This window comes from Fusarium proliferatum, assembly GCF_900067095.1.
Source record: "Fusarium proliferatum ET1 genome assembly, contig: FPRO_scaffold001, whole genome shotgun sequence".
In the NCBI taxonomy this organism is placed as follows: domain Eukaryota; kingdom Fungi; phylum Ascomycota; class Sordariomycetes; order Hypocreales; family Nectriaceae; genus Fusarium; species Fusarium proliferatum.
Window position 1 is genome coordinate 5,787,371 of NW_022194790.1, and position 21,842 is coordinate 5,809,212.

Consider the following 21,842-nt stretch of genomic DNA (forward strand, 5'->3'; position numbering starts at 1 on the left):
TAGCAGCATCAGGCCATCACTCCATCCATCAGCAACGTAATTTCACCGAGTAATCTCTTTGCATGTGCTCAACTCGTAGACATATTTATTATCTAAAAGTCCAAAAAGTCCAGATATGACGGATTCCTATGATTCAACGGAAACTTGAGATCTCCTTCACTCGACCTCTCAGGGTGTCCTGGTCTGACGCCCAACATACCCCTCCCAAAAGGAACTTGTGTCGTCTGCCCTATTCGGAATATGATTCCGTTTGATGCAAAAGCATCTTCAAGTTCTTTGATCTGTTCTTTTGGCGGCGCTTCGTAAGGATCTACAGCAACAACATTCAAGTTCTGAAACCGATATACGTTCTTCGCCATACCAAGTAAGTCGCGGTGCATCTCTGGCCAAGCTAACACCATTCCTATATGAAGAATCTGCAATGATGAAGGGAGACTCGCCATGAAAATCTCAGGTCCAATATCTTTCATGGCTTCGAATCTTTGCTTTCGCTCTTCTTCGTCGTCGAATACGGGTCCGTAAAGGAGAAGTTGTTCAATCTCGAGGATCTCAAGACGAGGAAAGTCGACGAAGCTTGCGTCACCGCGGAGTGATGAGTCCCAGCGGAGAAACATGGATACTTGTTCGATGATATCTTGTGCGCCGCCCGATGTGTGCTCCCACGTTGTGCTGGTGTAGCATAAACGTCGTAATGATTGGCTAACGGGGGCGAGGTGGTGATGTTGGAGAACGGTGTATTTGTCCATGTCGCAGAAGTATTCGAGGTCTTCAAGAATTGGACTTCGGCGAAGTATTTTGGCGAGATTATCGGGGTCTAAGCCGTGTAGTGATAGGCGACGGAGACTTGCGAGGGCAGTGTCCCATGGCTCTGAGCGGAATCGCTCGCGAAGGGGGATATCCGTCCCGCAGTCTGCGTCGCTGGCTGCCAACACTTCAAGATTCTGGGCCTTGGCTAGGACATCCTGCATTTGTTGAATGTGGCAGCAATCGTCAGGATCCCTGCCCTGGCCTGGCAACACCAGATACTTGAGGTTTGGTAAGTAGAAAGGGGAGTCTCTTATGTACTGTAGCCCTTCTTGTGATGATCGGTAAATGAGTAGTTGCTCCACGAAAGGTGCAGCCATAATCGAAGCTTCTTGTAGCCACTTTGAATCAACATGTTCATAGGACGGCAGAGCACGAAAACCAGCGCGCTCACCAGCATGTCGGAAGAGAGCTTGCGTTTCTTTAGAGATCTGACGAGCAGTTACTTCTCTCAGCGCAAAGAATGCCAAAGCACGAACATGTTTAGCCAAGTCAGGCCTCTCAAGAAGAGTACGAAGAAACCCCTCGAGAGTCTCAACCTCTCGTCTTCTTGCACCAGTATCATCCCACCATTCAGGACTGCTCGAATAATTCGACTGTCGCCCAGAGTGATAACAGTGATACAAGATAGGCTGAGCTGTATTTCGAAATCGCCGACACGTGCGGCTCAAGCGAGATAATGCCTGTTGAGCCTCAATGGCGTGGTCGATCTCATCTGGCGGGAGATCGACAACATGTGCATGCTGGCAATGCACACAGAGATTGCGACATATGGCGGTAAAGATCTCGACGGGAAGATCGCCAATGGAAAGCTGCCGTCGTTTCCGCCAAAAGAAAGGAACCTCTGTCTGGAAGATTGGGCTGGGAGACCAGATATTCCCTCCGTGGAGGACATCCCGGTCCATCCTGGCAACGAGATGCATGGTATGGTATGGTATGATATGATGATCAAGTTAGGCTGTAGGTCCAGGGACGTGGGTATAAGGCGAGTGTAGGGATGATTGCTGTACAAGCTGGACAAGAAGGATTCGAACAGCGAAAGTTGGACAGTGATATAGGAACAGCAGAGGCCTTGAAACACGGAATCATGAACAATGGATGTAGATAAGTACTCCTTCGCCCCCTCGAGCGGAGAAGGGGTCGAGTGACTGGAATAGGAGTTGGTTGCTTAGATGCGGATATTGAAAGCGGAGGTGTGATCGCGGGAGCATCAACAAGGTATAATGGATCTTACGATGGCGTCGTCAAGGACCAGCCCTCGAGCAGCTGAATTACTAAATCGCAATTGGGGTCTTGTACAGTAGAAAGGATCGAAGCTAAAGTCCAAGCCAATCGTATCTTGTGTCGCAATCACTCATCCAGCACCCACGGGTCCGTGAGCTGCATGCTTTACCAGGGATTGAACAGCTAGGATCATGACAAGTAACAGTGGTTTGAGCTCTTTTTTTGGCGTCTTTTGCTTACTGTATATGAGTCGACCAGGAAGGTAGTAGTTTCGGGCATACGGGACGAGCCAAATGAAGCATCTGATGATGTTGGTCGGGGCAGAGCATGGTCTGTGTTGACAAGTTGAAGAAGGATGGATGAAAAGAGAAGGAGAATTATGTGAGAGAAATATAGAGTCGCCGAGGACTGAAACATATAAAAAACAAATATATCTCGATATCCCCTTGCATCGTGAATACTACAGTACGTACTAACAAAGAAAAAAGAAACGAAAGGAGAAGATGCTGTGCCACGTTGTTTGGATCAACTCGACGTACAAGGTCGAGCTCGCGAGTCTCAGGACGCACGCGCAGCAGCAGGTGGACCAAAAATCTCCACATCCCGCTGATGATAATGGCCTCATTCTTGATCAGCCAAGCTTTTCCAATTAACAACCGTGCATCTCGTACCTCGTCCTATCAATATCCCTCACGATATAGGGACACGAAAGTGGAGGTTTCGCTGCTTCGCGTATCGAAGCGCAGAAACAGCAATGTTACAGTGAGAACCCAACGCCCGTTTCTATCTCCATGCATCAAAACTGAACTAAAAACGTGCAATGGTAACATCGCCTGTGGGAAACTTTCAGGAACAGGGACGGACGGAGGAGTCTAGTGCGGAACGAGACCGAGACCTTGGTTAGTGCTGAGATGATGGGTCGAACCGTGGTCTGATGTTGGGCAAATAGTCTTTCATCGCCTGCGTAATTAATCCATCAGTAACTGACTCGTGGTTGACACCTGCTGCAAGATCCCGCTGCCATTCAACGGCTGGCGTCAGAGTTTAGAGCCCGCATTCGTTGCTTTTTGCTTTTCTAGAAGGACTTGATGTTGTTTTGACAGCTTGGGAAAGATGAGCAGTCACTTTTGGCATCAGAGCCATTCATTGTTAAGCTGTGGAGGTGTAGATGATGAGCACGTGACCTCGCATTGGGGCGCGTCACCTTCCCAGCTACCACTCGCGTCTCACTGAAACAGCCCGCGTAAAGCACGTCCAATTCATCCACCCACCCACATCACAGCTCGATTCGATTGTCACACAAATCGTAAGCTGTACAAGATGCCCGAGTTCACCGGTGAGTCTCTATTTTAACTATGGTATTACTGCTGCTCTTGCTAACGACCGTAGAGGCGGATACCATTCGTATTCTCGTTGCGACCGACAATCATGTCGGTTATGAAGAGCGAGACCCGATTCGTAGGGATGACAGTTGGAGAACTTTCGATGAAATTTTGAACCTTGCCCGGACTGAAGATGTACGACCCATCGCCATTAGTGTCAATCATGGCTTCTAACATGAATAGGTCGATATGGTTCTCCTCGCTGGCGATCTCTTCCACGACAACAAACCTTCCCGAAAGTCCCTTTACCAAGTGATGCGTACACTCCGACAAAACTGCTTGGGCATGAAACCTTGTCCTCTCGAATTTCTGTCCGATGCCGCATCTGTCTTTGAAGGTGCTTTCACGCATGTCAACTACGAAGATCCCGATATCAACATTTCCATCCCCGTCTTTTCGATCCATGGCAATCATGATGATCCTTCCGGTGAAGGCAACTTCTGTTCTCTTGATCTCCTACAAGCGAGCGGACTACTCAATTACTATGGCCGTGTCCCCGAGGCAGACAACATCGAGGCCAAGCCGATTCTGCTACAAAAGGGTCTTACAAAGCTTGCCTTGTTTGGGTTGAGTAATGTTCGAGATGAGCGCATGTTCCGTACTTTCCGAGATCACAAAGTCAAGTGGTTCCGACCTGAAACCCAGATGACTGACTGGTTCAACTTGTTGGCTGTTCACCAGAACCACCATGCCCATACAGCCACATCCTACCTCCCCGAGAATGTCTTGCCCGATTGGCTTGACCTTGTAGTCTGGGGTCACGAGCACGAGTGTTTGATCGACCCTACGCAGAACCCCGAAACAGGCTTTCATGTCATGCAGCCAGGTTCATCCGTCGCAACTTCACTGGTTCCCGGTGAGGCGGTTCAGAAGCACGTTGCTATTGTGAGCGTCACAGGCAAAGACTTCAAGGTTGACAAGCTACCACTCAAGAGCGTACGTCCCTTTGTCACACGGGAAGTCATCCTTTCGCAAGACAAGCGCTTCAAGGGACTTGACAAGAAGAAGGAGAACCGTCAGGATGTCACACGAAGACTGATGGAGATTGTTGAGGAGATGATTGAGGAGGCTAATGCGGATTGGGAGGCCATTCAAACAGACGAAGAGGCTCTAGAAGAACGACCTCTTCCGCTCATTCGTCTGAAGGTGGAGTATACGGCCACAGAAGGCGGTCAGTTTGAGGTTGAGAATCCCCAGAGGTTCTCAAATCGATTTGTTGGTAAGGTGGCCAACACGAATGATGTTGTCTACTTTTACCGCAAAAAGACGTCACAGCGTAAGTCAATGTTGCTGTCAGCAAGAGATGTCACTAACACAGCCCAGGCAAAGCAAATGCTGCAAACCCAACGGAGGCCCTCGAGGCCCTCGATGGTGCTGACGACATGGTCAAGGTGGAGAATCTGGTACAAGACTTTCTGTCGGCGCAATCACTCAAGGTCCTTCCTCAAGGACCGTTCGGTGATGCTGTGGCTCAGTTCGTGACAAAGGATGACAAACATGCGATGGAACTATTTGTTTCAGAGCATCTGACAGGGCAAGTCCGATCTATGCTGGGCTTGGAGTCCGACGATGAAGATCTCAACAGTGCCATGGATATCTACCGAATGAGGATCGAGCAGCAGCAAGCTAGCGGCATGCAAACAGCACGAGCGGAGAGAAAACGAGTTCTCAAACCAAAACCAGCCACCTGGGACAGTGACTTTGATGGTAGCTGGGAGAATGAGCCCGATGCCTGGACATACGAGGATGAACAACAGGCCGAGACCTCTTCACGCGCATCTGCACCCGCACGAAAGACTGCCCGCGGACGAGCCAAGGCGACTCAGCAAGATGACGACATGGACTTGATGGACGATGATGAGCCACTCCCTGCACCAGCCAAGAAATCAGCAGCCAAGCGAGCAACACGCGCCACAAAAGCGGCACCAGCCAAAAAGGCCCCTGTAAAGGCTCCTGCAAAGGGACGAGGCCGCAAGGCATTCGAAGACAGTGAGGACGAGGAAGAAGACGTGATCATGGAATCGGAAGAAGAGCCTGCACCTCCTCCACCAAAGACACGGCGAACCGCTGCGAAGAGCACCGCCAAGGCCCCGGCGACTCGAGGAGCGGCCAAGAATGCACGACAGACAAAGTTGAACTTTTCACAATCGCAGAAGGGCGGGACGCAGAGTAAAGCTGTTGAGATTAGCGATGATGAGATTTCGGATGATGATGCGTTTGAGCCGGCGCCTGCGACGACACGAAGTACGAGGAGGAGATAGAGCTGTGTGGAAGAATACCCTGACATGTAAGAAAAGTATAAAGAGTCATGATGAATTGAGCAAGCTGTCAATTACAGCATACGATACTTGACGTCCCTGTTCTTCGAAGTGGTTTGATTTCTAGGCCTGCGATATCCACTGGGCAACAACCGTCTTTCAAGGCGATGATCTTCACCTTGATGGCATTTACAAAACTTCACTCCATGCCCCAGTGTATGTCGCTTGTGCTTGACCGATGTCTCACAACGATGCTCCTTGCAAGAGCAACATGATGAGTCTCAAACTTCCACATCGGCTAGACCAGTGACTAACTCCTATTCCCATTATCAATTAGACTCATCGCAACAAGTTCTATTCTTTGTTAAGTCATATCCTGTCTCACGCCTCATCCGACATCGCCTCCCACTTCGGATCCGAAGCCCGAAGTCATGATGCCGCAGCGGGCCGCATATCTCCATGTCTATGCGGGGTAGCTTCAAAGATGGTCTAGCTCCCAACTTCTCACTCAGCTTTCAACGAACTCTGACTGTTTATCTCACCTTGGAAACGAAAAGAGGCGCCGAGGCATCCGCTGGGGAAAGCATTGAAACATTTAATACTGTGTAGAAATGGGCTGGCTTGGTTTAGTTGCCCCGCTCGTTGCTGAGCATGCCATCCTCACCTGATCTATATAACCACTCCTCTACCCCAACTCCAACAACATCCTTCTGTATCTGTGTTTCTGTTTAAGTGATTCAAAATGGCTGCAGCTGGTCATATCCGTCTTGGAACCGCCTCCCCAGGCACCCAATCCTCCACCTCCTCCACCATCGCCCTCATCGACACCCTCGCCCAGCGCGCATCCTCATCGCACATCGACATCCTCCTCCTCCCCGAGGCCTTCATCGGCGGGTATCCCCGCGGCAGTTCCTTCGGCTGCGAGATTGGCAATCGCAGTGCAGAAGGACGCGATGAATTCGCTCGCTACTTCGATTCCGCCATTGATCTCGGCGACACCGTTGGGCCTGGCGGCGGTGGTGCGGGGATCAAGTGGGTGAAGAGACAGCTTGGCGAGGAGGATGAGGTCCGTGGTGATGGCTCGCGGGAGGAGTTGGAGCGTATTGCGAGGGATACGGGTGTTTTTATCGTGGTGGGGTGTATTGAGAAGGCGGGTGGGAGCTTGTATTGCTCTGTTGTTTATGTCTGTCCCAAGGAGGGTATGCTTGGAAAGCGTCGCAAAGTCCTTCCTGTGAGGCTCTCTCTACTGTGAATTGATATGAGGTGAACTAACGGTTACAGACTGGCTCTGAGCGCCTCATCTGGGCTCAAGGCTCGCCCAGCACCCTCCGCGCCGTAACCACCACCATCCGCGGCATACGCATCAATCTCGCCGCCGCAATCTGCTGGGAGAACTACATGCCCCTCCTACGCCAATCGCTCTACGCGCAGAACATCAATCTCTACCTCGCGCCCACAGCCGATAACCGCGATGCCTGGCTTGGACTCATGCGAACAGTCGGTGTTGAGGGACGCTGTTTCGTCGTCAGCAGCAACATGTGCGTTCCCAAGAACACTGCGTCCTCTGAAACAAACGGTGTGAGACAGCGTCGTGGATCGTGCATGACAGAGGAAGGGTTTGAGATTGCGCTGCCGAAATCGCCGAGCCGAAGAAGACGCAAGTCGGTGTTTGACGAGGATGGGAATGAGATTGTTTTGGGGTGTGATGACGACGGTGTGAACATTCAACCTCCTCCTGCAAAGAGCGCTGTCTCTTCTGGAAAACCAGAGTTTCTTTCTCGTGGTGGTTCGTCGATTGTCTCGCCGTTTGGAGATGTCATCGCTGGACCGCAGTGGGAGGATCCAGATGGCTTGATCTTTGCGGATGTTGATTTCCGTGATTGTATCAGGGGTCGTCTTGATCTTGATGCTGCGGGGAGTTACTCGCGAAACGATGCCTTCAAGTTTAGCGTTGAGGGGTTGAACTTGGATCCTCTTCCTTATTGAGGGAACAGCATGTATGGAAATAGTGTATCGGATTGTAATGCTAACGCCTGCTTATGCTATGCTATGTTGTGCTGTGCCATGCCTTCTTTGGGTATTCCTACGCCTCGCTGTCCAAAATGTCATTTAGTTACTTAGATTCATCACTGGGTGGTGATCGTTGTCTTTTCTCCTCAAGCACCTTGCGCTCAGAATCAACCTCCTTTCTCTGTCTTTCGAGTGCTGCTTGGGCTAGTACCTCTCGTCTACTCATCCCAGCAGTGGAACTGTTCTTCACACCACCCAAGACAAATTCACCACCCGTCCAACCTCCAAAGTCCTCAGGGTAATCCTCCTCTTCCTCATCACGTCCAGAAACAGTATATCGCGATGTTTCACCGATTGTGTGTCCGCCTGATTTCCAATCCGCAGCGTCAACTTCTCTCTCGATCTGATGACACAAGTCCCAGAAGTTTCTATCATGCGGACCATGAACATTATGCGCCAGTTCGTGGCACAATGTCTTGCGAATAGTTTTGTAATCGCGATACCCATCGTGCGCATCTGTTCGTAATCGCAGTTCAATGACCTCGCCTTGATTGCGATTTAATCCCAGAATGCGACTTGTTCCCTCGTGCGTTGTCTGCGTATGCGAAAGAGGTTCCATCTCTGTAAGGAGCCCAACAGCGAATTTGTGCTTTGTCATGGCAGCGCGGATACCAGGGTCCTCCTTCAGCCGCAGAAGAAGTTTCTGACTTCGGTCTGGGTTCGGAAGGTCTTGGAGCGGCCGGACTTGAAGAAATGTATATTGTGAGTCTTGTGGATTTCGGCGCGTCGTCGTCGCATGTCGTGCTTTACTCCTCTGCGCCATCCTCGCGGCATTGCGCTTCGCAACGCGCTCGGCCATATCCTGCACCTGCTGAATCTCGGCAGCGCCAGAGCCCATGAGCGTCAGATGCTTGCCCTTTAGGTCGAGGAGGGGCATGTCGGGATTCTTGAAGGGGGCTTTGAGGAGGGGAGTCTTTGGAGCGATGATCTTTTGGTTTGCGACGGGGATATCGAGACTTGCTTCGATCTCATTGAACAGGTCTGTGATTGTCGCATCTTCGGGGAAGGATAGTTCGTAGGTTGCTTTTCTGTGTGTGATTCGTAGTGTGAGCCAGGACTGCTCGCTGTCGGACATGGGAGAGTCTGCCATGTTTGTACAGCAGCGGAGTGGCGATGGATTCGTTGGAGACGTTATTGTGACGGTTGTTGAAAGAAGTCTCTAAGTGTGGGTTTGCGATTGTATTGAAATGACGTGATGGGAAAAGGTAAGATGATATGGGGAGATATTTGTTTTATAGTGTAGAGTTGGTAAGCAAGAGGGGATTGCTTGTGTCGCGTAGATTGAGCGATGCTATCGTGTTCGGGGACTTTCGGCGTCTGCTTTGTAATACGTCACTTGCACTGCCTGGGCGCCACCTCTAAGCAGACCTACCTAAGCAGATTTAAGGCACTGAAGAATTTACAGTGATGATTATACCATCGGAAATAGTGAATACGGAGTTCTTGGCGAGTACCGATAAGTCCGGCTTTAAAATAGTTAGAATTGAGTTTGTTAATGAAACATTGGAAGAGATTAAGTGTGGCGATGCTTCTCAGTGTGATGATTGTGGGATGCCTCAATTGGTAATGAATAGAAATATCTGAGGTTCTGCAACACAACACAGCCACTGTAGTCATCCCAATACCGATGTGTAACAAGACCAATAAAATCACTCAATTAAACACCGTATTCTTTAACCTACTGACTCCGTATTCGCATCCCAAGATCATCAACAGGTCACGTCGGTCAGCTACCCTAAATCACCGGCCCCGAGATACCCTCTCGTACGAGTGTCACCATATGATAACGACGATCTTATCACTCCCATCACGAGATCCGTTCCGTTGGTTCGCTTCAGAAAAGCACGAACCCGAACCCAAAAGCTTGGATCCGTCTGTCCGTCCGTTCCCGTGTGTGCCACCCGAGCCTCATCACCAGCCTCAGCCTCATCGACATCATCGCTTGCGGTAGATCTCCCGCTTGCAACGACACTATCGACAAAAAAACCGTTGAGATCTTAACACGATCGACCTAATGTTTTAGCTTCTTGTGGCTTATAGCCGAGACGTGAACTATTACCGACTACACTACACTTCACCACTAATAATGAGATGTGATCTGTAGACTTAGATCATGTCCTCGCGCGCGAGTGTCACGTATCACATAATTCTGAGAAACATGCAACAAACTTAAACCCAATTTCAACTCTTTATTTACTCCTACTATACAGAGTACATATAAACCAACACAAAAAAAAGTAAACGAAGTCGTAAACTTCATGCCCCAAAAAACGCCGCTAGATAGGTATGAGACGTGAGAAAAAGCATCGTTCGTCGTAGTCGTCGCCGAATTAGATAATAAGCATTCTTTAAGTGTTTTTTTATACTTATGCTCCTTCCCTGCAAATTACATGTCACTATTGGCTATGCACTTGTCAGATGAGAAAGGCGGACAAAAAAGATAGAAAGGAGTCCGCAGCATAGGGGGGAAAGGGGAGAACACTTACAGTAGTGCCAGTGTGAGATCGCCGTGGATTCTAGCCTTGAGCTCGATTTCGATCTCGAGGTTAAGCTCGAGATGCAAGCTGAGGGCGTCGCTCTTACCGCCGCCTCCCTGCTGTTGCTGCTGCATCTGTTGCTGTTGTTGTTGTTGCTGCTGCTGCTGCTGCATTTGCTGCTGTTGGCGCTGCTGCTGCAACTGCTGGTCTTGCTTCGAAAACTGTTTGCGGCCCTCATCGTCAGATTCTTCGTCGAGCCATGCAGGTCGTCGACGTCTTACATCGGCGACCTTTGCGTTTCCGCGTCTTCCGCCCTTGCGGCCTTGCTCAGCCTGCTGGGGAGGTGTAGCGGGCTCGTTCTCCTCTTCAGACTCGGACTCTGACTCGTCGTCTTCGGAATCTTCCTCCGAGTCTTCTTCGGAGTCATCTTCAGAGTCAAAGTCATCGTCGTCGTCTTCAGAGTCGTCCTCGTCCTCGCTCTCCTCCTTGACGGGCTGGCGCTTCTGCTTGGGCTTGGCCTCTTGGGCGGTCTTTTGGGCCTCGGCCTTTGCTTGCTCTGGCTTCGAGTCGGCGTCATCCTCCTCTTTCTTTACTTCCTCGGGCTTTTTGTCGTCTGCCTTGGCCTCTTCAGGCTTTGAGGCCTCGGGTTTAGATTCCTCTGGCTTTGACTCTTCAGCCTTGGGCTCTTCGGGCTTATCCTGACCAGGTTGCTCAGGCTTGTCCTCCTTGTCGCCGGGTGTCTCAGCCTTTGCGTTCTCGGTGTCGGGCTTGGACTCGTTCTTAGCATCCTCAGGCTTGGACTCAGACTCTTGACCTGGCTGTTGCTGTTGAGCCTCTTGTCCCTGTCCCTGGTTCTGGCTCTGCTCCTCTTGCTGGCCCTCGTTCTGGTTCTGGTTGAAAGGGTTGCTGTCGTTACCCTGCTCCTGCTGGTTCTGGCCTTGACCAGGAGACTGAGGAGCCTGAGATTCGTCTCGCTTCTGCGAGTCCTGGAGGAATTTAATTCCCGATCAGAGAATACAAACTAGTAGCACAACTTACCTGCTGAGATGGAGAAGACATGGTTGTGTATGGTAGTATTTACTTCGCTGAATGAATAATGGGTTTCCAAAAAATAAACAATGACTTATTTGCTTGCTGCTGACACGTTATAATTAAGTTGAAGTTTTTCTATACTAAAGTCCCAAGCATGGTTTTTGAGATTAATACGTGTCGAGTCCGAAACCTGTTGAAGATGCTTGACTGACGCAATAAGTGTCATTGTATCCGACCTCGAACCCTTGAAGAACCGGTTTCTATCGTTGCGATGGGATTGGAAACGAATTTCGACGTGACAGGTCAAAGTGACGTAAAAAATGGCATCCCAATCCTGGCCATATGACGTTACCCCCTCCCCTCTACTCCCAGCTTGACCTGATGGGGGTGGGAGTGTAGAGAGGGTTGCAGGGATCAGGATTATATGCGTGTGGCTGGTGTTGAGAGAAATGTATGGGTCAAGATCCTACAAAGTGGACTGGACGTCATGCAGTCTGGGTGAGAGGGTCTTGCTGCTGCTGTCAAACATACCCTTTCACAATACGATACGCGGCAGCAAAAAAAACCAAGTCCAAAGAGAACAAAGCAGATCAGGAAAACATGGTTATCGGATTGCTTGCCATCGCGGCTATCCCAACCGTTACAGGCGTGGGTAACGCCGTGAGTGCGCAGAAGAGACAGAATGAGAGCATGAGCAAGGAACAAGAAAAGTTCCACCTCACGTTCATGCTACAGCAGAATGGAAAGATAGAAGAGGTTGGCCAAGGAGTTCTCGTGGACAAGAAGGTGAGTTTCCTTGCCCTCTCACTTCACTAGACACATACACATTCTCACACACAAACACCAGATGTATCTCAACCTGTCAGATGCCCCCGTGCAAGGCTACAGATTTCTAGGCTGGTATTTCAAGTATCCCAGCGAGGAAGGGCACCTGGGGCTGGTGAGCATGGTGTCTGACGACCCGCCAGCGCTGAACTGGATATTCGTGGACAAGGACACGCACATGGTGACCTTTGGGGGGAAGAAGGACACCATCGGGCACGTCATAGGACCCTGGGGCTGGACAGCAGATGAGCGCTTCCTGACGCTGCAGGGAGATCATGATTCGTTTGTGGCGGTGCGGGACGAAGATGGGAAATGGGCTGTCTATTGGGACCCGGAGGGTGATATTGAGGACGAGATTGACGATGAGGAGAGATGTCAGCCAGTGAGACTGAGGAGAAGACCGCAGCTCGGCATGGAAAGCAGTTATGTCAAGAAATAGCATGGTATGACTTGACTTGACTTGGCTTGGCTGGGGTAGTCTAGCGAATGTCTGGGGGACCGTTAATGGCCGTTGGAGACAGAATCGTAGTGGAGGGGTCAAGTCACATAAAGTGGGTTGGGTTGAGCAGGGTATTTTACTGGATTCTCATCTCGATCATGACCTCATGGGCCTCTAAATCCTGTTATGAGATTCTGTGTAGTTTCAAACTTATATCATGTCCCGTTCTTTAAGTTTCTTTAATTTCTCCAAAGCTGTAACTTTTTTAGTGAGATATCCAAACCATACTAATCCACTTACACCACCAACACCAACACCAACACTCAATATTTACATCTTAAGCAAGCGACTCTTTTAATTCATCATGTCTTCCATGGAAAAGGACCGCATCGAGTCTGACGACCAGACCATGTCCAGCGAAGAAGCGCCCCGACGAGAGCGCCGCAGCAAGAAGAAGGGCAGCAAGCGCCGCCAGCAAGCACCACCCCAACAGCAGCAGCAGCAGGGCGGAGGATCTGGACCTCTCGACCAGCTGCCTCTCGCCGGAGACCTGGGCAACACAGTCGGCGGCGTCACAGACGGCGTGACCAACACCCTAGGCGGCGTCACGGGCGGTCTGGGCGGTCTCACGGGCGGTCAGCAGCAGGGCGGCGGCGGTGATGCTGGTAAAGACACGCTGCGACTGCGCCTGGATCTCAACCTCGACATTGAGATCCAGCTCAAGGCTCGTATCCACGGTGATCTCGAGCTCTCTCTACTGTACGTGATAACTCCCCAATCTTTCCTTAAAAACTTGTCCCTGTGGCCGTCGTATCTTACTTGGCTTGCAAATCTCCAGAACGGGATAGACGCCGCCGTGTGTTGTTTTGATGACAAGCAGAGGCTAATTATCGCTTTGCGCTGTGCAGAAACTAGAGATTGGCACTATTTGTTTAGGCTATGTTTATGTTTGGCTTTGTTCTGTTCGTGTCATGATGGGACCCATGTAATGTTACTGTTAGTACGACAGCACGACGATCTGTGGCGGCGCAACATGGTGTTTATTAATGATGGTTTACTACTGCTGTTTCTGGGAGGGATAAATACAACAACACTACAACGTTATATATTACATGAATCCAAAAGCATTCACTCTCTACTCTGATTCTTTGTGAACACCGTATAATAGTAGATATTCACAGTACTCACACTGAGTGAGAACAGAGTGACGAAAATGAAAGAACATGTCAGTTTGAAAATTCCCCGACACTAACCAAAACGTCAGATTGCATCAAACTACAAGGATGTAGTTGGCACCCAGCAAGCCACACACGATAATGCCACGCAAGCCACCTCCAACACCGTCCTCTTCAAGTCTAGCCCAACCGTTCCAGCCAGGAACCAGCTTCAGACAAAGCTTGGTCCAGGGTGGAAGCAGGGACTAGGTTTTGTAGCAGCTCCCACCAATCAGTTGTCGTTAATCAGTTGAAAGCCAGGGTTCACACTTTTAGCTGTCTTGTCTCATCTTGCTCACATCCCTGCTAGTCTCTTGTTCCCGGGTGGCCCGCGATCGTGATGAGCGCGGACGATCAGAGAAACTCGACCAGAATATTTCCAGAGTTACATCTTGTTTTTCACCTTGGTCTTCTTCTCAAAATGCGGCTCTCATCTGTTACAGCTAGTTAGTTAGACACAGGGGTTCAAATCAGATACACTTTACACTAAAGAAATAGGGGGCGTTGCCCGTTTCTTTTCTCTGACTCTGCACTGCAGCTAATAAATTCAGACAGCACTAAACAAAAGGTCAAGCCCCATTTCGAGGTTTCCAAGTTTCATGCATGAAGAGGCTGTCGTCATGTCCCCGCACAAACCAAGCTCTACCAGCCACACGTCAACATCAAAGCAGTCCTTTTGGCACGGCGCTGGCATCAGGTCTGCACTCTCCTCTGCCATCTCCATATTCCAGCCTGGAACCTCGAGACCCAGCAGACCCCCAAAACAGGTCCAGGATCAGCAGCAGCTACAGCACCAGGAAAAACTCCAGCCTCACCTCGAGGATCATCAGCCTCAGGAACAACCTGATCACATCCCAATGTCGCCTTCTTCTTCTTCTTCATCACCCACCCCTGATGGCGATCCTACGCACAGCACTTACGAGGTCAATGTTCCTGTCCGCAATGGACGAACATCTGAACCAAAAGTCTCAAACCCTGAGATTCGCATACCAAGGATAGCGCCAGTATCAGAGAGCACAGACCAGACACATGCACACTCAGACTCAGACTCAAAAACACAACCACAGCCACAACCACAGTCCTCACCTGAAAAGCTGGCTGCTGGCCTAGACGGCAAATACATCGATGAGTTTGGCAACATTCTAGACTGGGACGGTACTGTCCTCGGCCGTGTAGAAGGCGATCTCCCGTCCATGGTAGGACGGCCAGTCATGCCGAATGGACAGGTCCTCGACGAGGACGGCGAAGTGGCTGGCCACGTCCGCGAGAACTACATCAAGCCTGCTCTCAAGCCACTTGCAGCAGGTGGACTCAAAGTCGATGATGAAGGAAACATCTATGATGACCAGGGCAACAGGATTGGCAAGCTCGATAAGCCGATGCCGTCCCAGGACGGAACCGACAAACTTCCCGAGAACAAGGACAAGGAGAGGGAACAGGCCCAGGGTGCTGGGGGTACTAACAATGCTGCAAATGCTCCAAAGCCACCGGGTGCTCCAAGGCCTGACGAGCTGTTCCTAGACGTCAAGTCCACCTATGATGGTATTCAGCTCATCATCAAGATTCCTACTGTCTTCAATAGAAACCTTGTAACCGAGACAAAGAGCAGTGGTAGTCAGACTGAGACAAAGGATAGCGATAATCGATAATCTACTTATTTCTTTTTTTTCTTGGTGCGTTTCACAATTATCCAATCTTCTCCATAAACACCCCCATGCAAAATTGACTACATACACTCATGTAAGGCAAAGAAAGGTAAGGGTAAGCCAAGCCAACCAAGGCAAAGCAAGCATATGCATCCCATTCGTATGAGTGAAAGTGGACAATAAACGCTCCTCCACACCTCGGAATAAGTAAACCTCATGGGGTAACCCCTCCCCGTCACGCTAGATTAGTTCATCATTCACTCACTCTTGCTGCACATTTGCCATCTCAAAGTTCCAGTTGGACCTCAGAAACCCGGTTGTCTTCTTTTTTTTTTTTTGGAGGCTACCGCTACTGCAACACGCAACCCCTTCTTCTAGATCCCCCCTCACTACTAGACAGACCCAGTTTCTCATCTCGATCCATACCCTGAATGTGCAAGCTCCGTCTCGTAGATGGTGTGCATCCTCCACCCCGCAAGCCTGTTTTCACAACCGCTGGACATTCTCGTCGGGAAGGTAGAGCAGCCTCAACCTGGGCCTGCAAGCCTGGGAGGCACTTACACGGTACCTCTGCGTCTAAAGCTCTCTCCCCCCCAGTGCTCATTGTGTAACATATCCATGTTAGGAGAGCTCCTCATAACGTCATCCAACAGCTCTCGCCACACCCTCCCCGCGCTTAGATCTTCACCATGACGTGTGGCTGTTGCAGCTTGCTCGTCTGATAGCAAGGTGCGGCGCAGTATCATGGCTAGAAAGCAAAAAGTTGGGCTCACACTGACGTTGTGACTTTTGAATTGACGTGATCGAAATCGAGAATGGCCTGGCCTGGTAGTAAAACTTGTTTTGTATAAGCCGTGTGTCGGTATAAGTAGTTGAAGATGTGGTGGTGGTTGCGGTTTCGACAAAAGTATCAATTTCTTCCATTCTTGGCCAACTTGCGAAGCGATACCCAAAACAACAATAACAATAACAATAACAATTCCCAACTAACACAACGATACCCCATTAATCCTCTCTTATCTGAAAGATACCCTTTTCTCGATCTTGAAGGAGTTGAACCAGTCCAAAACTACCACAACATCATGGCAGACCTCTCCTCCCAGGTTCAAGACACAACAAAAGATACTGCCTCTTCCAAAGAGCAGGAATCCCCTGGTGCGTTCAATAGTCCTTCACCAAGTTTGGCGCTTATCGTCCCCATTGCAGTCAATCTTGAGTCAGTCCCCAGGAGCGGTGCTGGCGTCGTGAATGATGCCGGAGAAGTCTTAGATGACGCCGGCAAGACCGTCGGCAAGATCGCCGACACCGATAACCTCCAGAACCTCGTTGGCAACACCGTCAACCAAGCCGGTGATGTTGTCAGCTCTTCAGGCGATGTCCTCGGCAAGACCCTGCCCATAGGACAAGGCAAGCCTGAGGAGGAAGAGGATTCCCACGACGAGGAAAAGAGTGAATACACAACCCAGTCCAAAGAGAAGAAGTCTGGTGGTCTGGGAAGCGCCCTCGGTAGCGTTACCGGCACCGTTGGAAAGGCTGTTGGAGGAGCTACAGGAGCTGTTGGCGACACAACGAAGGGTGCCACAGATACCGTCGGCGACACAGCAAAGGGAGCTACAGACAGCGTTGGCCTCGGCGACACAGTAAAGGGGGCTACAGACACCGTTGGCGACACAGCGAAGGATGCCACAGATACTGTTGGCGACACCGCAGAGGGCGCCACAGACACCGTTGGCGGTGCGACTGAGGGCATTGCCAACAAGTCAGAAGCCACCTCCCAAGCTACCGACACAAAGACACCAGCCGAGACTCCTGGAGCCCCAGAGGTCAAGGATGAGACACCTGATGTCAAGTCCGTGGACCAAGACCAGAGGGACATCAGCCTCGAGGACCGCGACGCTCCTGAAGCTGGAGATAAGCTGAAGGAGATTCCCCCAGAGTCCGAGGAGGCCAAGGAGGCAACCGATAAGGCAGAGGAGACTGCTGAGGGTGTTCCTGAACAAGCCAAGGATATCCCTGAGGAGGCCAAGGAGGACGTTGCCTCCAAGGTCGACGAACAGGATGTTCCCAAGCCTGAGGATGTCGAGGAGAAGCTTCAGGAGAAGACTGAGGGTGCCGAGGACGAGGTTCCCAAGTCTGAGGTTGCTGACGAGATCCCCAGCGGTGAAACCCCTGGTGATGACGGTGACAAGTCCAAGGCTGGTGATGACCTGAAGTCTGTCGCTCCCGGCGAGGAGGCTGCTGGTGTCACCGATGAGGTCCAGGACAAGGCTGCCGAAGGCGAGGAAGCCGCTAAGGATCTACCTGAGGATGCCCAAAGCAAGGCCGCCGAGGGTCAAGAAGCCGCTGAGGGCAAGGTTGCTGAGGGTGAGGAAGCTGCTGCTGACCTCCCCGAGGACGCCAAGAGCAAGGCAGCCGAGGGTGAAGAGACTGCTGAAGGCAAACTTGCCGAAGGCGAGGATGCTGCTAAGGATCTTCCCGAAGACGCCCAGAGCAAGGCCGCTGAAGGCGAGGAGACTGCCGAGGGCAAGGTTGCTGAGGGCGAGGAAGTCGCTGGCGATGTCACCGAGGAGGCCAAGGACAAGGCCGCCGAAGGTGAAGAGGCTGTTGAAGAGAAGGCTGCTGAGGGCGAGGAGGCTGCCAAGGAGCTCGACTTCTCCATCCTCAAGGGCACTACTGTCGACAAGGAGGGCAACCTCGTCAACGAGAAGGGCGACAAGCTTGGCAAGGTTGTCGAGGGAGAGCTCAAGCAACTCATCGGTCTCAGCAGTGACGACCAAGGTGTCATCTGGGACAAGACCGGCAAGCAGCTCGGAAAGGCTGAGCCCATCCCCGAGTGGGACCGCGAGCAGCTTGACTTCTCCGTCCTCAAGGGTACCACCGTCGACAAGGAGGGTAACCTCGTCAACGACAAGGGCCACCTCATCGGCAAGGTCACTGAGGGCGAGATTAAGCAACTCATTGGCCTCACTGCTGATGAGCAGGGCACCATTTGGGACAAGACTGGCAAGAAGGTCGGAAAGGCCGAGCCTCTTCCTGAGTGGGAGCGTGGTGAGCAGAAGGATTACAGCATCCTAAAGGGCACCACTGTTGACAAGAACGGAAACCTCGTTAATGAGAAGGGTCACCTCTTCGGTAAGGTCGTCGAGGGAGAGATCAAGCAGCTCATCGGCTTGGCTTCTGATGACCAGGGTACCATCTGGGACAAGACTGGTAAGGCCGTTGGTAAGGCTGAGCCTCTTCCCGAATGGGAGCGCGGTGAGCAGAAGGACTTCTCTATCCTCAAGGGAGCTGTTGTCGACAAGGAGGGTGGTCTCACCAACGACAAGGGAGACACCATCGGCAAGGTCACCGAGGGCGAGGTCCGACAGCTCGTTGGTCTCAAGTCTGACGAGAACGGCAAGATCTGGAGAGATGGCAAGGTTGTCGGCCAGGCCGAGCCCCTCGCTGAGTGGGACCGCGTCCAGAAGAAGGACCGCTCTATCCTCAAGGGCGCCAAGGTCAACAAGGTCGGCAAGCTCGTCGACGCCAACGGTACAGTTGTCGGCAAGGTTGTTGAGGGTGAACTGAAGGAGCTTATTGGCAAGCGCGCCGATGAGAACGGTGACATCTGGAACGACTCCGGCGAGGTCATCGGTAAGGGTGAGCCTGTCTCCATCTCTGAGCGTGAGGACAAGGCATCCGCTCCCTTCGAGCACTTCCCCGGCGCCACCGTCGAGTCTGACGGCCGTGTCATGTACCAGGGCGAGCAGGTTGGTGAGGTCGTTGAGGGTGATCCCAAGCAGCTCAAGGGCAGTCAGGTCGATGAGGATGGTGACATTCTCGACCGCCGTGGTAACACTATCGGTAAGGCCAAGCGCTGGGAAGCTCCTGAGGTTGAGGAGGAGAAGCCCGTCGACAACTCTGCTCTTGCTGGCAAGCGCGTCAACAAGGCCGGTAACCTCGTCAGCGAGTCTGGCGAGATCTACGGCCGTGTCATCGAGGGTGATGTCCAGAAGCTTGTTGGACGCATGTCTGACAAGGATGGAAACATCCGAAGCGAGTCTGGCGACATTATTGGCAAGGCCGAGCTCGTCTCTGAGGGTGAGCGCGGCGGCAAGAAGGAGGGCCCCTTCGCTCAGCTCAAGAACTGCACCGTCGGCAAGGATGGTAAGGTCGTCAACGGAGCTGGCGAGGTTGTTGGCAAGCTTGTCATTGGTGACGCTAAGGCTCTTGCTGGACGTGCTGTTGATGATGACGGTGAGATCACTGACTCCAACGGCAATGTCATCGGTAAGGCTGAGCGCTGGGAGGAGCCTGAGAAGGAGCAGAAGCACAACCCTCTCGCTGGCCGAAAGGTGAACCGCGAGGGTAACGTCGTCGACGCTGATGGCAACATCATCGGCAAGCTTACCAGCGGTGAGCTCCTCGACTGTGCTGGCAAGGAGATCGACGAGGATGGCGATGTCTTCAACCAGAAGGGATCCGTCATCGGTCACGTCTCTCTTCTCGAGGATATCCCCAAGGAGGAGGAGCCCGAGCCTGAGGGTGAGACTGAGGAAGAGAGACTCAAGCGCGAGCAGGCTGAGGCCGACGAGGCCAAGCAGACTGAGGAGGCTGAGAAGAACAAGAAGCTTGCTCAGCAACTGGCTTACCAGATTGAGCAGACTCTTGAGAGGCTCCGACCCATCTGCAAGTCCATCAACGACAAGATCAGCGCTGCTGAGGCTCAGAAGCCCGAGGATCGTGATGAGGAGGAACTCGTCCGACAGGTCAAGCCTCTCATCGAGGATGGTGGTAAGATCCTGACCGAGACCAACGGTATCATCCGTGGTCTTGACCCCGATGGCCGTATCGCTCGCAACGCCAAGCAGAAGACTGCTGGTGGTGAGGCCACTCCCGAGGAGGCTCACCTCGCCAACTTGCTCAAGGAGGTCAGTATCACGTTCCCATACCCTGAAGCATTCGCTAACAAGATAACAGCTCTCTACTGAGATTCAAACCACCATTGAAGAGGGTAAGCGTAAGCTCGAGGGTATGCCTCACGCCAAGAAGGAGATCAACCCTCTCTGGGGTCTCCTCGCCGAGCCTCTCTTCCAGATTGTCGCTGCTGTTGGTCTATTGCTCAGCGGTGTGCTCGGCCTTGTTGGCAAGCTTCTCGGTCCCATTCTGGGTCCTCTGGTATGTTACAACCATTCATCTTCACAATCAATTGATCATTTCGCTAACAATATCTTCAGCTCAACGGTCTTGGTCTTGGTGGTCTGCTCGATGGTCTTCTCGGAGGTCTTGGACTCAAGAAGATCCTCGGTAGCCTTGGTCTTGGTGACGTCGTCGGCACAGTCACCGGTAAGAAATAAACAAGTTTTAATGATTGGTTAATGGATATCTCTTAATGAATTATATCTTGGGGGATTTTTTGGGAATGGAATTAGTATGAATAGTTCGGAGTTTTGTCTTGTTTAGCTTTACGAATTTCACGATTTAGTTGGCCAATAATGTTGCGCATTGACCTGAAGTGAAAATTCCGAGTGCTCAATTGAAGCTAGCTCATTTGAGGACTAACTCCAAAGCCGATGAGTCAGCACGAAATCTGCACTACAAATTTCTGACTTTTTTCTCCTCCAGCTTTCTCAACCATCAACAATCACCATGCCCAGCTTGCTTCTGGCGTGGCCTTCCTGAACGATGCAACGATGCGTCTCTTCCTCATACGCCATGGAGAGACAGTCGACAACGTCGCAAACCTCTATGCTGGGTCTCGCGATTCAGCCTTGACCGCTCATGGTGTCATGCAAGCTCAACGGTTAGCATCTCACTTCTCTGAGCACGTCGCCATTGATCGCATCTTCTCGTCGAACCTCAGCCGCGCGGTGCATACCGCCCAGGCTATCCTCAATGCGCAGAAACGTGCGGAGGATCTGAAATTGATTCAGGTGTCGGAGCTGAGGGAGAAGGACTTTGGGACGGGCGAGGGCACCAAGTTTGGGGCTGCGATGAAGCATGAGGGCTCTGAGACACCGCTGGCGATGAGAAAGAGGGTCGATGTTTTCTTGGACGAGCATTTGCCTCGACTAGACGAAGACTCGACCGTCTGCATTGTTGCTCACGGTATCATTCTCGGTACTTTCTACAAAGCACTCCGCGACAGAACCTCTTCATCAGCTGGTCCAGATGCCGAACCGGAAGGTCAAGCATCTACCTTTGTGCGTCCTTCATGGAGCAACACCGGCTACATCGAGGCCCTCGTCACGCGCGACTCTTCCGACAAGCATCTCCACATGCGCGTCGTGAAGATCAACAGCGTCGACCACCTTAAAGGTCTGAGAAAGACCCGAGGCGGAATTGGCAGCGCCAAGTTCGACGCGAAACAAAAGACGATGGACTCATTCTTCAAGCCAACATCGCGAAAGCGCAAGCTCGAAGATGAGGACATCGTATCTCGCTAAATGGTATGTTAAAATTTTTCTTTTTCTTTTTACTCACAATACTCCC

General features: G+C 51.5%; 9 protein-coding genes across 9 annotated transcripts; 6 read left to right on the plus strand and 3 right to left on the minus strand.

Moving 5' to 3' along the window:
- Window positions 1–92: 92 nt before the first annotated feature.
- Window positions 93–1,727, minus strand: FPRO_00222 (uncharacterized protein; the record flags this gene model as incomplete). Its single annotated transcript, XM_031225631.1, has 1 exon — window positions 93–1,727. The coding sequence occupies one exon, from the start codon at window positions 1,725–1,727 to the stop codon at window positions 93–95; it is 1,635 nt and encodes a 544-aa protein (XP_031076248.1).
- A 1,621-nt stretch (window positions 1,728–3,348) lies between these two features.
- Window positions 3,349–5,671, plus strand: FPRO_00221 (putative recombinational repair protein mus-23; the record flags this gene model as incomplete). The annotated part of the gene is made up of 4 exons (XM_031225632.1): window positions 3,349–3,364; window positions 3,418–3,545; window positions 3,594–4,686; window positions 4,734–5,671. 4 exons carry the CDS (start codon window positions 3,349–3,351, stop codon window positions 5,669–5,671), a joined length of 2,175 nt encoding a protein of 724 aa, XP_031076249.1.
- Window positions 5,672–6,410: 739 nt separating this feature from the next.
- On the plus strand, window positions 6,411–7,654 carry FPRO_00220 (the record flags this gene model as incomplete). The annotated part of the gene is made up of 2 exons (XM_031225633.1): window positions 6,411–6,899; window positions 6,950–7,654. The coding sequence occupies 2 exons, from the start codon at window positions 6,411–6,413 to the stop codon at window positions 7,652–7,654; spliced, it is 1,194 nt and encodes a 397-aa protein (XP_031076250.1).
- A 127-nt stretch (window positions 7,655–7,781) lies between these two features.
- FPRO_00219 (uncharacterized protein) lies at window positions 7,782–8,828 on the minus strand (the record flags this gene model as incomplete). Its single annotated transcript, XM_031225634.1, has 1 exon — window positions 7,782–8,828. One exon carries the CDS (start codon window positions 8,826–8,828, stop codon window positions 7,782–7,784), a length of 1,047 nt encoding a protein of 348 aa, XP_031076251.1.
- A 1,306-nt stretch (window positions 8,829–10,134) lies between these two features.
- Window positions 10,135–11,274, minus strand: FPRO_00218 (uncharacterized protein; the record flags this gene model as incomplete). Its single annotated transcript, XM_031225635.1, has 3 exons — window positions 10,135–10,141; window positions 10,225–11,201; window positions 11,254–11,274. 3 exons carry the CDS (start codon window positions 11,272–11,274, stop codon window positions 10,135–10,137), a joined length of 1,005 nt encoding a protein of 334 aa, XP_031076252.1.
- Window positions 11,275–11,847: 573 nt separating this feature from the next.
- FPRO_00217 (uncharacterized protein) lies at window positions 11,848–12,511 on the plus strand (the record flags this gene model as incomplete). The annotated part of the gene is made up of 2 exons (XM_031225636.1): window positions 11,848–12,033; window positions 12,095–12,511. The coding sequence occupies 2 exons, from the start codon at window positions 11,848–11,850 to the stop codon at window positions 12,509–12,511; spliced, it is 603 nt and encodes a 200-aa protein (XP_031076253.1).
- Window positions 12,512–12,875: 364 nt separating this feature from the next.
- Window positions 12,876–13,426, plus strand: FPRO_00216 (uncharacterized protein; the record flags this gene model as incomplete). Its single annotated transcript, XM_031225637.1, has 2 exons — window positions 12,876–13,270; window positions 13,420–13,426. 2 exons carry the CDS (start codon window positions 12,876–12,878, stop codon window positions 13,424–13,426), a joined length of 402 nt encoding a protein of 133 aa, XP_031076254.1.
- A 919-nt stretch (window positions 13,427–14,345) lies between these two features.
- Window positions 14,346–15,374, plus strand: FPRO_00215 (uncharacterized protein; the record flags this gene model as incomplete). The annotated part of the gene is made up of 1 exon (XM_031225638.1): window positions 14,346–15,374. The coding sequence occupies one exon, from the start codon at window positions 14,346–14,348 to the stop codon at window positions 15,372–15,374; it is 1,029 nt and encodes a 342-aa protein (XP_031076255.1).
- A 1,079-nt stretch (window positions 15,375–16,453) lies between these two features.
- Window positions 16,454–21,796, plus strand: FPRO_00214 (uncharacterized protein; the record flags this gene model as incomplete). The annotated part of the gene is made up of 4 exons (XM_031225640.1): window positions 16,454–20,281; window positions 20,331–20,528; window positions 20,588–20,696; window positions 20,976–21,796. 4 exons carry the CDS (start codon window positions 16,454–16,456, stop codon window positions 21,794–21,796), a joined length of 4,956 nt encoding a protein of 1,651 aa, XP_031076256.1.
- Between the last annotated feature and the right edge of the window lie 46 nt (window positions 21,797–21,842).